General features: G+C 28.6%; 1 protein-coding gene across 1 annotated transcript; it reads left to right on the top strand.

The window, feature by feature from the left end:
• The first annotated feature begins 1,655 nt into the window (after nt 1–1,655).
• On the top strand, nt 1,656–10,060 carry LOC107165048 (chitinase-like protein EN03). Its single transcript, XM_015513097.2, has 6 exons — nt 1,656–1,817; nt 5,278–5,546; nt 6,045–6,177; nt 6,404–6,574; nt 7,334–7,733; nt 9,509–10,060. Exons 1-6 carry the CDS (start codon nt 1,700–1,702, stop codon nt 9,744–9,746), a joined length of 1,329 nt encoding a protein of 442 aa, XP_015368583.1. The 5' UTR covers nt 1,656–1,699; the 3' UTR covers nt 9,747–10,060.
• Nucleotides 10,061–15,364: the final 5,304 nt, after the last annotated feature.

Genomic DNA, 15,364 nt, shown 5'->3' with positions numbered 1-15,364 from the left:
ATATATTAATATATCACATTTGCTATATGGGTAGTAATAGTAATACTAGATGGTAATTAATTACATATAATAATATAGATATCTACTATTATTATGTTTGACTATTTTTGCCTTACATCACATATAAATATATTATAATATTATTTATTATTGAAGTCGACCTACCTAACGCGTAATAACAAAGGTGGAATCACTGAAATTGTGGGAATAAGTTCGTGAGAGGGTATACAAAAGGAGTGCTGAGCGATTAGGAAATGGGAATCAGATCTATCATTTGATTTTAATTTTTAAGTTCTTTGGGAAAGCCAAAAAAAATATATATTTTGTCCAAAATTATGGCATAAAAAAATTATTAACTATATTTTTAGTATCATTGGTAATGTGTGATGGATTCCGGTTGGTAGAAACTAGAAGGTATAAGTACATTAGGTACAAATGTACAATATACATATACCATTTTCACACCGATATAATTTTTTCTTAAAATGTAATATTTCTATAATACTATGTAAAGTACAAATTACCACTTATTTGATTTTAAATTGTCAAAATTATGGACTCAAACGTCATGGTCTCCTTAATCCGCACCTCGATTGGAATATTGGAGTTTACAAGTATACTATATTTTAAGCTCGTGTAACTTACAAAGTACGTGAATTTCCAATTATTTTTATGAGATTGCTATTTGCTATTTGCCGTTGATTTGCAAATAAATGATTTCTTTCGTAGGATTTTTTTTTCGTTATAGTTACTAATTAGTCGGTACTACCTACTCATATATTTCTAATTACTTAATATAATAAATATTATTAAATAACCTGCAGAATATAATTTATATTTTTAATAATTCTAAAAATCTTATCTTATAATATAAATATAAAAATATAATATCAGAATTTCAAATTAAAATCATATAGGTATGAATGCAGTTGGTAACGCAACATGTGTGTAAAATTAAAAACATAAATAACGAAATTATTCTTGAATTCTCAATTTACAATCAACATAATTTATTTGTAGGGCGTTAAAAAAGTGTATTATTAGCTATATCTTATTTTGTACAGAATTATTATCCTTCAACTTGAAATATTACTGTTTTATTTTATAGCAATTAAACGTGCTGTGTGGTAAAATACAATATAATAAATTATAATTTATTTGACGTGTCGGATTGTAAAAAAAAACATTTAAATATAATATTTTAGTTACCAGTATATTGTAAATATTATATTAAAATATATTAATAAGTAATAGCAAAGGTTAAAAGACACTGTCGGTATTATAATCTACAGCAACTCTGTTTGAATTGCATGTTTATTTATTATTATTAATCTCCTGTGTATAATATAGTCTATGGATCCTTTTGTTAGGTGATATATTTCAGCCTTGCTCGTCAGATTGATATAAGGCCAGTAATACTGCGAGTTTATTTATTATACTCTTTGAATATAAATATACATTATTGTACAATAACAGTTTAGTACGTATCAGCCAAGTTACCGAGAAGAAGAAAAAACTAGTTAAACTTTGACCTTGGCCTGTGGTCTCAAAAACAAGTAGGGGTGATGATAATATATTAATATAACAAAATTATTACATAGGTAGGTGTACATAATATAATAAATAATCGCTTGCTAGACCTTTGGTCCAAACTCCAAACCAAACAGGTCGTCAGTTCGAGTTTGTTTTCGGTAGTACGATGTTAGGCGTAAAATTGTTCGGTGCGGTCGCACTATGTGGCCTTCTAGCCATCGTCGACCTTTCGCAAGCATTTAAAACAGTATGTTATTATGACGGCAGAGCTCTTTGGAGAAAAGGTATACACAAATATATGTATAACATTTTTATGACATATATATTGTAAAAAATATATGTGTACCTCTCTATATAGATGAGTAGACAAAATTCAATCGATAAGGTAAAATGTTTATACTAAAGCCTTTTTATGTTGACACAGATTTATGTAATTTGATTTAAATATATATTTTTTATTTATCTTGAAATTATTAATAATTTCTGCTTCAACATCTGAGGCAATTAGCATTACATTTAATATAAAAGTAGAGAAAAAAAAAATAAAAATAAAAAATATATATATAATCACATAAAAATGATTAATTACAGTTGTTAGTTTTAAATCTTATAGTAATTTGAGAATTTATGTTGCTTCGAAGCAATATATGGTGCTTACTTGCTTACTTTCTGGATTTGGACCAAGACTTGTTCCGATGTCATGGCTTTTGTTTAGTTCTTCTCTTAGTTTTTCATGTATTATGAATTCTTCGAAGATGTGTTTGATTGTAATTTTGGTGTCACATACTTGGTATATTGACGTATATTTTATATATATTACTGTAAAGGTCACAAAGATGAACAATTTATTGTTTCAATTGTAAAAAAAAATTTATGATTTTTTTTATTAAAATAAATTTAAATATATTTCATCTGTTTATAAAATAAAAACCATAACAAATAAGATGATAAGTATGTACAAAAACATGAATCACATGAAAATAAGACCAATAACAGAACCTCAATAAACTTCTTATTTTTTATTTTATTTTAATTATTTTTTTCCTATTTCAGAAGGCCTGTTGATAGTTTTGTATAGCAGTAATTTGATTTTAAGAATCAAGTTAGATTAGTAGAGGTATATAAGTAGATGAAGGCGAGAGTTTAGTTGTTTGCGTTTTTTTTTTAGTGTGGTTTGACCAACTTAATCTTTTATTCAGAGTGATATCTAAATATTTGTTTGACTGGTGAAGTGGAATTTATTTGTTATTGAATTTTAGTGGGAGGCATTCCATTTAGTCTTGAGAAAAGTTAACCCGAATGGATTTTTCGTTATTTATTTTTATTTTACAGTTTTTGGCCAGTTTTTTGTAATTGTACCTAGATTTTGAGATCAGAATTTATATTTGACGTAAGTATTGCTTGTCATCTGCAAATGATAAGGCTAGAAAAATTTGATTAATTGTAGATATATCTGTAGTGAATATATTATGAAGTATAGGAGAGAGGTTACTACCCAGAAGGAGAACTCCAACTTTAATATTCTATACAGTTGAATAATAATTTTTTTGACGAACTGAAAATTACTGATTTCCTGAATACTGTTTTATTATTAAATAATACGGTGAAGAGGAAAGGGTTTTAGTTTAAACAGGATCCCGTCATGCTAAACGTAGTAGAACTCCTGAGATATGTTAGATATATATATATATATATATATATATATATATATATATATTTAGATATATGTTACAACTTACAATACATATATACATAGGTAGGTAAATATTTCAATATATTAATACGTTATGTCGAATAACTAAGTATAGTTTTTATTTGAAATACAATTTAAATAATTACCGCAACGTATTCTTAATTTTGTTAAATCACACTACACATACCTAATATATAATGTATAATAAGAAATTATAGGTTAGTCTTGGATTTCATATTACTATTGATGTACATTGTATATTAACCTTAGTTAATTATTTTAAATTAGGCTTACAATATTATATCACTTGACTTATTAAAATATAAATTAATAAATATTATTTTTCCCGTAATAACAGATAAAATAACCTACGATACATAAGTAGTAAGTAGTAAGTTCCTATATAAAAATACTAAAACATATTATTTGTATTATATTATATTAGTGAACTAATTCTATCTTCAATCTACCCCACGAATTTAAGATTTATTTAATTAATTATTGTTAGATATTATACCTAGTGGCTAGTATACATTTTTTTTAAATTTATATTTATATCCTCGGCAACATGGGCCATTAGGCTTATAAAGGGAAAATTAGAAATTACGGATAATGTATAGTATATACTAAATCTAAGTGTTAACTAAATTTTGGTTTGAACTTATTCATTATTATTATGATGAATATATTACTTAAATTGCTACAATATCTACATTAATAACAAGATCCTATTTAAATAATATTAAATCGTCAAATATAATTATTTACCAAAGTAATTATGTTTTAGGTAAGAAGTTTAAATTAAATATTGTTATTTCAGTAACTTCGTAGCAAATTATTATCATAAATTAAGACATTTTAAAGAGAAACACAAATAAAAAATCGAATTGCTTTCAAACAACTAATAATATTTAATTTTAATCATGATTTTTTTAATGTAAATTAGTAGGCAGTTTTATAATTTGTAACTACAACTATTAGGTACATTAATACTTGGAACTCGCAGCAGCGAGTTAATATCTATGGCAATTATTTTTATTTGTTATTGATTATGAACACAAATAAGATTGTGATTATTTCGAAACAACCATTTAAAAACATTTATACGTAGTTATTAATTTGTGATGATTATTTTGCCAAACAAATATTGTTTAATTTATATAGGTTACGTTTATAACATTATAAACGCAATTAAAATATATACATACATATTAAAACAAGCTAATCGAATATTTTTCTTAATTAGTATTTTTAGAGAATTATATAGAACAATATCAAAGTATAAAATATATGTTTAAGCTTCTGTATAGGTATATAATATAATAAACAACATTAACGTTATCCACATAAAAGTCTTATCATTATAGTATCTAGTACACATAAAATAATAATCATTGATACTGATACACAATATTAAAAACTATAATAAAATTGATAATTCAATCTATAATGACATACTATTTTGATTTATGAAATGATTTTGATGTGTGATTTTTTTTCTATTAAAACATATGATACTATTACTTTGTTCTAAGAATATTTACAAACAGGTTTATGTTTCATAATCGGAATGTTTTTAATTTTGTCTCCGTCTTACAAGTGCATAGCAATATAGCAAAAACTGTTTCGCGCGGGAAAGAACCGAGAAATCTACAGTAGTTATATCTAAGAAATCAAATTTTCACTATAAAAAAGGAGAATTTTAACTGTGTCACACGTCGTTTTTATTTTTTCGACAAGACCAATATATCAATAATGATTGAAGTTTAAAAAACTTAAAAATATCAGATTTTCAAAAGTATTATTAATGATATCAAACAAATAAAAACGCTACAACACAAAAAATATTATCTTCTATTTTGTATTAACATTTGGTGTTCTACTAGGATAGTACAGCCTGAGTGGTTATATCCTGTGCTAAACAATTTTTGCTATGTTACGCACTTGTAACACTGAGACAACATGTTCTCTTAAGTCGTCGAACTAATATTTATATAACCGTGTTTTATACGATAAATTTAAACCGTTATCGAATCAATTTTTGCTTTCAGATGTCGTTAAAGTAGGAGCTGAGGAGCTAAAACCCGCCTTAAGTTATTGTACGCATTTAGTGTACGGTTACGCTGGTATTGACGATGACAAGTTTAGAGCAAAATCGTTAGATCCAAAGCTGGACTTACCCGAGAGCAAAGACGTTAAGGGTGGAAAGGGAAACTTCAAGTCCATAACAGCTCTGAAGAAGATTTACCCCAGTCTTACGATACTGTTGTCAGTCGGTGGCAATGCCGATGTCGAAGATCCTGACAAATATCTCACTGCCGTGAGTGTATTTACTGTTGCTATTAAAATATAATATATAGTGGGTAGGGTAGTAGAGTGCTCTTATACTGAACCGAATTTGGCTTCAAAATATATATTATCCTTCTCATTCTACTGATTAAATTTAAACATCTTGTAGGAGAGAGTTGGAACTGGAGTACACAACAATACCTATACCTAATTAAAAAAGCTATTATATTTGAATAGTTATGTTATATCAAAACTTAACTAAAGTATATTGTGTTTTTTTGAATGATTTTTTCACGTTTAGATAAAAGTTATTGAAAAAATCGAAAAATTATCAAAGTATCTTGAAATTGTATGAAATTTTTTACCGCTGAATGGTTGAAATGTTTAGATTTTTTTATATTATATATTTATATATACATATTTATTCGAGAGTTTATAAAAGTAACTTATTTAAAACGCAAATAATACATCAAATTTTAAGCTTTAACTACTTCGTCCAGAATCTAAAATATGTATTTAACGTGTACAGCTGGAAACGCCGAAATCTAGAACAAAGTTTGCGTCCTCCATTTCAGAGATGGCTAAAGAGAACGGTTTTGACGGCATAGATTTAGCTTGGCAATTCCCAGTGGTCACCGAAAAAAAAGAAAAACACACGTGGGGTAAGTTACATAGTTAATATCATTTAATAATATAAATCAGTAAAGTTCATAGATTTAATAGGTATTATATATTGGAATAGTTTACAAACCGTACATATCATATTTTGTGGGTCACTGTGCCAATTGTTGTAATACCACCAAAAATGTGTAGCGTTTTTATTATCGTTTATTTTTATTTTATTTTTTTTTGGACATTTTTACCTAATAAAGTATTATCGTTTTTAAGGTTCTTTTATCCACAAAGTGGCTAAAACGGTGGGTATCACTAGCAAGGATTCTAAAGAAGCTGAACACAAGGAACAATTCACCGCACTGGTTCGCGAAGTCAAAGGAGTATTGAACGCAAACAATTGTCCTTATCTTTCGGTCAGCATTCTCCCACACGTAAACTCTTCTGGTAACCTTATAAAATATAACTATATATTATTATCTATAAATATTTATAACTATGTGTATTATATATTTGTCTTATACCCGTCCCCGCGACCATGGCCCTACCACTAAAGACCTAAAGTCTCCATAAACATTTTTTTTTTATATATACATTTAATGTTTATATAATTATAGTATTGTGACATGTACCGTATAAAATATCGCGAAAATAAGAATATTACACTTCTATATTATAATGTTTTAGCAGTGACCAACTATTATATCAATCACTCGTCGAAAAAACGTATTTTAATCTGATAATAATGCTCGTCGAACAGTACACATGCTACTATCTTAAAATTCGTAAAAATTACCTAAAAATCAGAAAATTCAAAATCAAATTTGTATAATTGAATTCACTGTTGTAAATTATAACTTGCTGTTAAGAAAATTACGATTTACTAATACATTGTTAATTAATGTTTTTCTATATATAGTAATAAGCCAACAGACCATAATATGAGCTATAGATTATTAGCTTATATGTTATAGTCTTATTAGTCAGTAGGTATACATGCCCTCCTCAATCGGACCGTTTTGGTCGCCGTTGACGAACGTTTCGCTGGACTTATCACTCTGTAATGATTGAAAAAACGTACCTACCATATATATATAATATATATACATACCTGTAGGCACAAATACATATAATACATGTATGATAAAAACAATCGTATTATTCTTTTTTTATTTACTCAATCTTGTTCTTCTGTTTACCCATCAGTGTACTTCGATTTCCCTGGATTGCAAAAGTATGTGGACCACTTCACGCTGATGGCATATGACTTCCGGACTCCCGACCGAGTTCCCAAACTGGCTGACCATGCAGCACCCTTTAAGTTCGTGTATGCCGACCGCCTGGCTTGGCAGAACATCGAATCGCAGATCAACAAAGCTATCGCCCTGAAAGCCGACCGCAACAAGCTGGTGTTAGGCATCTCTACATACGGCCGGACCTGGAAGATGGACAAGGACAGTGGTAAGTCTGGGGCGGCGCCCGTCAATGCCGACGGTCCAGGCGAAGAGGGCACATATACTAAGACCGAAGGTCTACTGGCCTACTACGAGATTTGCCCTCACCTGGTCGAGAGCACTGCGGCAACCACATCTCTAACCCTTTACAGGTACTTAAACGGTTATACGGTGTTATATACGTATAAATTTTACAAGCATAGATATTTTAAATAATAATTAAAAGGCATATACAACGTGGATATTATTATTTTATCCCTTAACGATCATTTTTTCAATATACGAAAATAACACTTTCGCAATGTTTAAAAATCCTCAAAAACATATTCTACTTACTTTAAATTAACAACAATGTAAATCAACGTTGTCGTTAAAAAAAGTAATAACAAAAAAAAGTGATTATGAGAAAAAATAATGAAAAAGTATATTATTTTTTGAAATAACTAAAATTATGTAAAAAAAATTTAAAAATACTTTAATTTAGCGAGAAATTGATTGTTGTTTGGTAAAATAATTACCTATCGACAAGGTATCATAATAATTTGACTACCTATAATACATAAATTATTGTTTAACATTTTAATTAATTCTTTAAATATAAGGTGATCCTTTTAAGACAGAACACACGATATTCGATAAGTACCTATATGGTGCATGTTCGTGCGTTTTGTTAGATATTTGCAAAAGTGCCTACTTCAAATTATTAAACATCTTTATTTTAAACACAAATGCATATTGACTGCCAGACTGCTGCAGATTTAATGACGATCTTATATTTTTAAAGATTTGTCTTGTTTATTAGTTAATTCAAAATTTTAAAAGGAATTAGTTGTGTGTAAAATGTATTAGACTAAAGCGCAAACCTACCAGTATTTAATAGGTACCTACTGTATATTAATATTTTATTGATAATTTTGATAAGTTCTTGCTAGCTATACTGCTACTTGTTGCATGAAGGTTCTGTAAATAATTGTACTTTAATGAGTTTCATCTATGATCCATAATATGTTTTATTATTTTAATACTCGAGAACAATATTAAACTTACTATAATCGAGATCGGCATATAGAATATTGTATATTTTGTAGGCAAAATCTTTGATTGCTGATCGATATTATGTTGTATATATTATACGCAATTATATATTATATATAAAAAATATATAGGATAGGCATTAGTATTCATTTTTAAGTATAATAAATTGTATAGTTTTAATCATGTATATTGCTACATAGTATCTTTGGTTCTAACAGTTTTAATTAATTTTTATATATCCTACAAAAGATTATTATACACACAGACACTGATATTATATAGTTATGCATTAGGCATCAACTTACAATAGTAAATAATACATATAATCTTTATTTAACATCATTTAAATTTTAAATTTTAATCAAGAATTTAATACGAGTAATATAATAATAATCCAAATCGTTACACAAAGTGGTACCTATATCAACATAATAAGATACTGGATACGTGTAAGGTGTGGTGTGCACATAATATTCTATACTCTATTGGCTATAGAAAGTGATAAGTTGTAACGGGTCCACTGTGTGTCTGTGTATCATTTATATGTTATTTTTCCAGAGCCCCGTTACACATCCATCCCTCGCCGACCTAAAAAGTGATAAGCTTTCTATCGCCAATAGTATATGCAATATAAACCTATATTAAACCTTACGCCAGTTTTCTTTTCAATCCAATTACGTAAAGTGATACTAGCTACTTTACTGATTTAAGATATATATATAGTTTTATATAGAACAGCCAATAGAATTATACATTTATGTTGCAGCCTATAATGTATTTAAAGTTATAGATAGTTTTTGGGATTTGTGAAAAGAAAATATAATTAAAATAAAATAAAATATTTATAATTCTCTATGTGCTATTATATGCGTATCGTTTTCAATTTTTGTAGACGCGTACCGGACCCAAGTAAAAACCTCGGAACTTATGCTTTCCGTTTACCCAAAGACGACGTAAAAGGAATTTGGATCAGTTTTGAGGAACCAGAAACGGCCAAACAAAAAGCCACATATGTGAAGCAAAATAATTTGGGAGGAATGGCATTAATGGATTTGTCCTTGGACGATGCCAGAGGTCTGTGCGACGCTAATAAGTACCCCATTCTAAAAGCCATAAAAAACGTGTTGTAAGAGTGAAGAATACTGTATAGAGTAGGTACATGACTTCCAAAAGCGATTTTAGTTTTAAGCGCTCATTTTGTATCGTAGGTATATTATCATTAAAAAAAAACTTTATAACTTCTTTGTACCAGAATACTTATACATATCGTTGCTATATTATACTATTTTAAGAATTGAAAACTAATATTTTCTTTAATAGGTAACTACGTACAAAATAAGTTCTTATAAATTATGTAATCTTATTTGTCTTTAATCGAATGTTTATATTATAATATCATGTAATGTTTTTTCGACGTAGAATAAATATAATTCAAAAATATAAATATTTACTGCTGTTTATTACATTTTATTTTAAATGTTCAAATGACTTAGTGGATATGAATGATTTGGCAAACATTGCAGCAACACTCAGTTCGGAGTTTAGAATATTTTAAGTAGGTATATAATATCATATTTATATATATATATCTATTATATTCACACTATATACTAACTAGATAAGGTACCCTTATATTATTTCGATTGTTATCAGGGCCGTAGCTGGAACAAATTTCGTGTGGGGGGGGGGTTAAATCAAATAATATTTTCATTTTAAGTACCTAATTAAAAAAACACTTATTTAAAAAAAATCACATTTTACTACTTATATGTTAATGCATTATAATAATTATTTTAAAATAAATTTATATTATATACAATATACAATATTATAAATTAAATTTATTAGTTGTAAAATGTTTCGGGGAGGTTTGAACCCCTAAACCCCTCCTCCCCATATACGGCCTTGATTATTATCAGTGAAGATCCCACAAATGGAATTTTATATATTTTTTTTAAAAGGGAATAAAATAATGACAAAATGATCTATATAAAATATTAATTTTTTTGTCATTAACAGCAAATCTAGAAATAATAAAATACAATACAACATCGATCAATTTTTTTTTTATTTAAAAAGAGCCACAACAACAAAAGATTATTGGCTTAAAAAAGAAATTTTTACATGCTACATTTTAGTACAGCATTATATAAGGTTATATATTAAATTGGTTGATTACATATATTTGAGGAATTTTTCATTGTTGTCTGGATCTGGATTTTATGTTTCGTAGAGGCTGTCGGAAATTCGGAGATTAGATCGGATGTCTGGGTAGATTCGGTAGTGGCAGATAATGTGTTTGACTGTAAGAACTTCACCTCATGTGGGGCATAGGTCAGGTTCCGTTCTGGTCATGAGATCTATGTTGGTCAACCATGTGTTTCCTACCCGGAGTTAATTTATGATTACTTATTGATGTCTGGATAGCTGAAAGGTTGACCATGGGAGGATCGTAGACTTTATTTCATTAAATTTGGTGTGTAGGGTTGACCACGAGTGTTTCCATTGATTCAAGATATACGTGTGGGTGGACTGTTTTATATCCTGAAATGAGCTCATAAGTAGATAGTGTGAGTCAAAGGAGGTTATTGCTTGTTTAGCATATATGTATCAGCCAAATCATTTCCGGGGATTCCAACGTGACTTGTAATCCAAATCATCGTGATAGTCTGTGCGTTGAGTTTGAGGAAAGTTATTTGGTTCTGGATTTTCATGGTTATGCAGCATAACTTATGCTATTTGGTTGGAAGAAGTTTTGGATGCTGGTTAGAGTACTAAAAGAATCATTGAATATAATTACTTTTTTTATATTATAACATCGATTAATATTTACCTTAAAGCTTAAATACATAATGTATGATATAGCATACTATTTTCCAACCAAAATGGCGGAATTAGGCTTAAAATAATGCCCGGAGTTACTTATCTAGTTAAAGTAGAAGTCTGTGATTCTATTATATCTAGAAGGTTTGCATACAATTTGCACATGAGATCGCCACGACAACTACATAACAACATAATATTAAAATAATTAATACTCTACGGTATAATGTAATCCTTTTTCCATCAGTCTTAATAATTTTCAGTGAAAAAGATTTTGCACCAGTGTCGTTTGTAAAAAGTCTGTATCGCCACATGAGTACTGGACACTGTTTTAATCGTATATACAAAATCTAAATAACAATAAATGTACAGGATATCCCGTGAGGATTTACCCTTTGCGATATCTCCTAAGATAATAAATATATCGTATAAATCTGTTTATTAGACTCACATAGACAAAGGCTATATGTATTTTATTTTCGAAAAAAAATAAAGATACCTATGTTAAAAGGTTTATTTTACTGAAAATGTTGACCTGTTGACCTTTCAACATTTTATTTTTATTAATCTCATGATTTTTAATAGTTTTTTTTAGTTTATGGATAAAACTGTGAAAACTACCTATATAATAACTGTATAATTTGAACTTTTTGTTTGTGCCCCCCCTCTCATAAGATATTTCTAAATACACCCCTGTATAAAGGCATTTAGTTCTTAAGTATACCTACTTAATAATTACAAAAATCGTGATTTGAATTACCAGATACCTAATCATTTTTCTTTGTAACCGGAAAAAAATGGGGATGAACATCCCATGGTCAGCATATTATGTGTCATACATGTTTTTGTCCAATATCGACCTCTTAGTTTACGCCCTAATGATCCATTTTACCCAAATTAAAAAAAGAGAAAAAGATTTTCGACTAAAAATATATTATTCATAGTAAACGAAAAAAACATTTTGGTTACTTATCACTGTCCATTAATATCGTAGTAAAAAAGCAACAATAAACGCTTATGTATAAAACTCCAGATTCTAAATTAAATTATTATGATTATAATGATTAATACATAATCAGCAATTACGTAAGTCCATAGTATAATATATAGGGTGTCCCACGAGGATTTACCCATTGCGATATCTTCCAAAATAATGGTAATATTGAAATTCTGGTTGTGTAATAAGACTCACAGGGATATGAACTACAATTATTTCGTATTTTAATTTATCTTAATGTTTTTTAAAAATGTTAAAAAATATTTTTTTATTTAATTATTTCCAAAAAAATTGACCATAGCAATTTGATAGTTTATTTTTCTGAAAAAATTTACGTTTCAAAATTGTATTTTCATTCAACTCTACAAAATGGCAATCTTTATTTTTTTTGGAAATAATTAAATAAAAAAATATATTTTTTAAATTTTTTACAACACCATTAAAATAAATTAAAAAATGAAATAATTGTAGTTCTTATCCCTGTGAATCTTATTATAAAATCAGGGTTCAGTCTGGCGATAACGTTCACCATGAACACACGCTTTTATGTTCGCTCCGTTATCTGTATTTTAATTATGTAAATTGCGTTTTCGTTTTCAACGTATATCTTATTATGATTCGTTCCGGTAATAGTCCGCCTCGTACGCCTACGTCATCAAAAAGAATATTATCTAGTTCTTCTCCAAGTTCTCCTCTTCATGAGGGGAAAAAGACCAAAACTTTCACCTCACCCAAACCGTTTCGCTGTTCTCGCCTCAATTGACTCTAACGATGACTCTGTGTTTGATGCGGCGCCACCTTCCCGTGAAGTCACTGTTGTACCTTCATCTCTCCCTTCTGACCAGGCTGAGCCCCTGGCTCCACCTTTTTACATCAGGAACATCGATAACTTTTCCGCATTCAAGGATATATTAATAAACCGGGTGATTCTTTTATCATTGAACACTCATTATTTCAAAAATTACTAATGTTTTTGAAAATATTTTTTTACATAGTTTCAAGTTGTTCAAAAACCAACGTTTTTATTAAAAAATTATATTTTTTATCCTTATCATTTTTTAAGTTTTTTACTTTTTTGAATGACAACCTAGAGTTTTAATTTCATATTTCAAAGCAGAATATTTTTCTAAGTATTTTGATACGTAAAAATCGAATTTTGGACGAGTAGTTTATGAGTTATAAGCATTTAAAGTTTTTATTGGCGGAGTAGAGTAGTGCGGGGTTACCCCGCAAAATGTTTGTCCACTACTCCACTTGTCTAAACTTTAAATGCTTATAACTCATAAACTACTCGTCCAAAATTCGATTTTTACGTATCAAAATACTTAGAAAAATATTCTGCTTTGGAATATGAAATTAAAACTCTAGGTTGTCATTCAAAAAAGTAAAAAACTTAAAAAAAATGATAAGGATAAAAAATATTTAAAAATATAATTTTTTAATAAAAACGTTGGTTTTTTAACAACTTGAAACTATGTAAAATAATATTTTCAAAAACATTAATATTTTTTGAAATAATGAGTGTTCTATGATAAAAGAATCACCCGGAAGACCGTCGGCCCCAAGGGGTTTACATGTAAGTCCACTCCTTTATACCTTATCGTCCATCCCAATGGTCGCGAAAATTTCAATGCATTGGCAAATCATTTGATGGGAACTAACGTCAGTTTCTATTCTTTTCGTCCTCGCTCTCAACGTCCTTTTAGGATCGTTATCAGAAACCTCCATCATTCTACCCTCAGTGCTGACATTTCGTCCGCATTGTCGGAAAATGGGCACATAGTGAGGCAAGTCCGCATTATTAGTAAAAATAAACGTCCTCTCCCTATCTTTTTTGTCGACATCGAACCCAATGTTAACAATAAACATATCTACGACATCACTTCATTACTAAACACGAAAGTAGTGATTGAAAAACCAAACAAAAAGACACACGGTCCGCCGCTATGTTTCAATTGTCAAGACTATGGTCACACGCAAAATTACTGCCATCATCCATCGCGTTGCGTTAAATGCGGCGAGGCTCATGAATCAGATAGCTGCACCAAGGATCACTCCATCCCATCATATGCGGCTGCTACTTCGGGTTCAAAACCGAACATTAATCCGCTAAACTCTAATTTAAAATTAGCTCTATCAAAATTCCTATCCGATTTAACCTTCATAATTAATTCTTTTCTTTCCGCTATAATAACAACCAATTAATTATGATTATGATATTTACATTTAATATTATTTCTGTTGATATATACACTAATATTCCGTTCTGTTTACTCTTATCTGACATCATTATCTTATGTTATCATTATATCATATTATGCTCATTATTATTAATTACCAATTATTTCTTATTGTATCATTGTATCTATCAATATTGTAATTGTTGAACTATAATAGTTATAGGTACTGAAAGTTCTTAAAAAAAAAATATAGTAATATAGTAATAAATAACAAAAATGTAATACAAATTAAGTATTATCGTAATTAATAAAAATTTTGACCCGTTATTAAAAGTTACTAGGAAATTTTTAAATTACTATAATTTATTTCTATTGCATGGTATATATTTTTACTATTTTTTCAAAAAAAAATTTAAAAAATAGATTTTACGCTCAATCACCCATTATTTTGTTAAGTAAGATCTACCTAAGTTGCTCTACCTAAATTGCAATTCGTATAAATGAGTCTGAGCAATTAAATTGTCATGCTATACAGTAAATTCATCGTTTATTTTAGTTGAATAACTAGTCACACATGACACATCTATTTTTAGGTTTATGAATTATGAGTTCTTGTACACTTCGAAGTGTAATATTATTGATGGAAACATCCCGCCACGGACAATCAGTGTTGCAATCATTATAACCCGGGTAACTAAGTTGGTATGAATGAATTTAGAAATGCTTATCACTTTTTGGGACCAATTTT

The sequence above is a fragment of the Diuraphis noxia genome, unplaced genomic scaffold (genome assembly GCF_037042655.1).
Source record: "Diuraphis noxia isolate RWA-SAM2 unplaced genomic scaffold, SU_Dnox_SAM2 contig0002, whole genome shotgun sequence".
NCBI lineage: Eukaryota > Metazoa > Arthropoda > Insecta > Hemiptera > Aphididae > Diuraphis > Diuraphis noxia.
Note: the sequence above shows the minus strand (reverse complement) of the source record. Positions and strands in the feature narration are given on the sequence as shown.

Coding starts and splice junctions, on each gene's coding strand:
- LOC107165048 (XM_015513097.2), top strand. CDS start 1,700: ATGTTAGGCGTAAAATTGTTCGGTGCGGTCGCACTATGTGGCCTTCTA. Junction 5,547..6,044: donor CTGACAAATATCTCACTGCC/GTGAGTGTATTT, acceptor TAACGTGTACAG/CTGGAAACGCCGAAATCTAG. Junction 6,575..7,333: donor CCCACACGTAAACTCTTCTG/GTAACCTTATAA, acceptor TTTACCCATCAG/TGTACTTCGATTTCCCTGGA.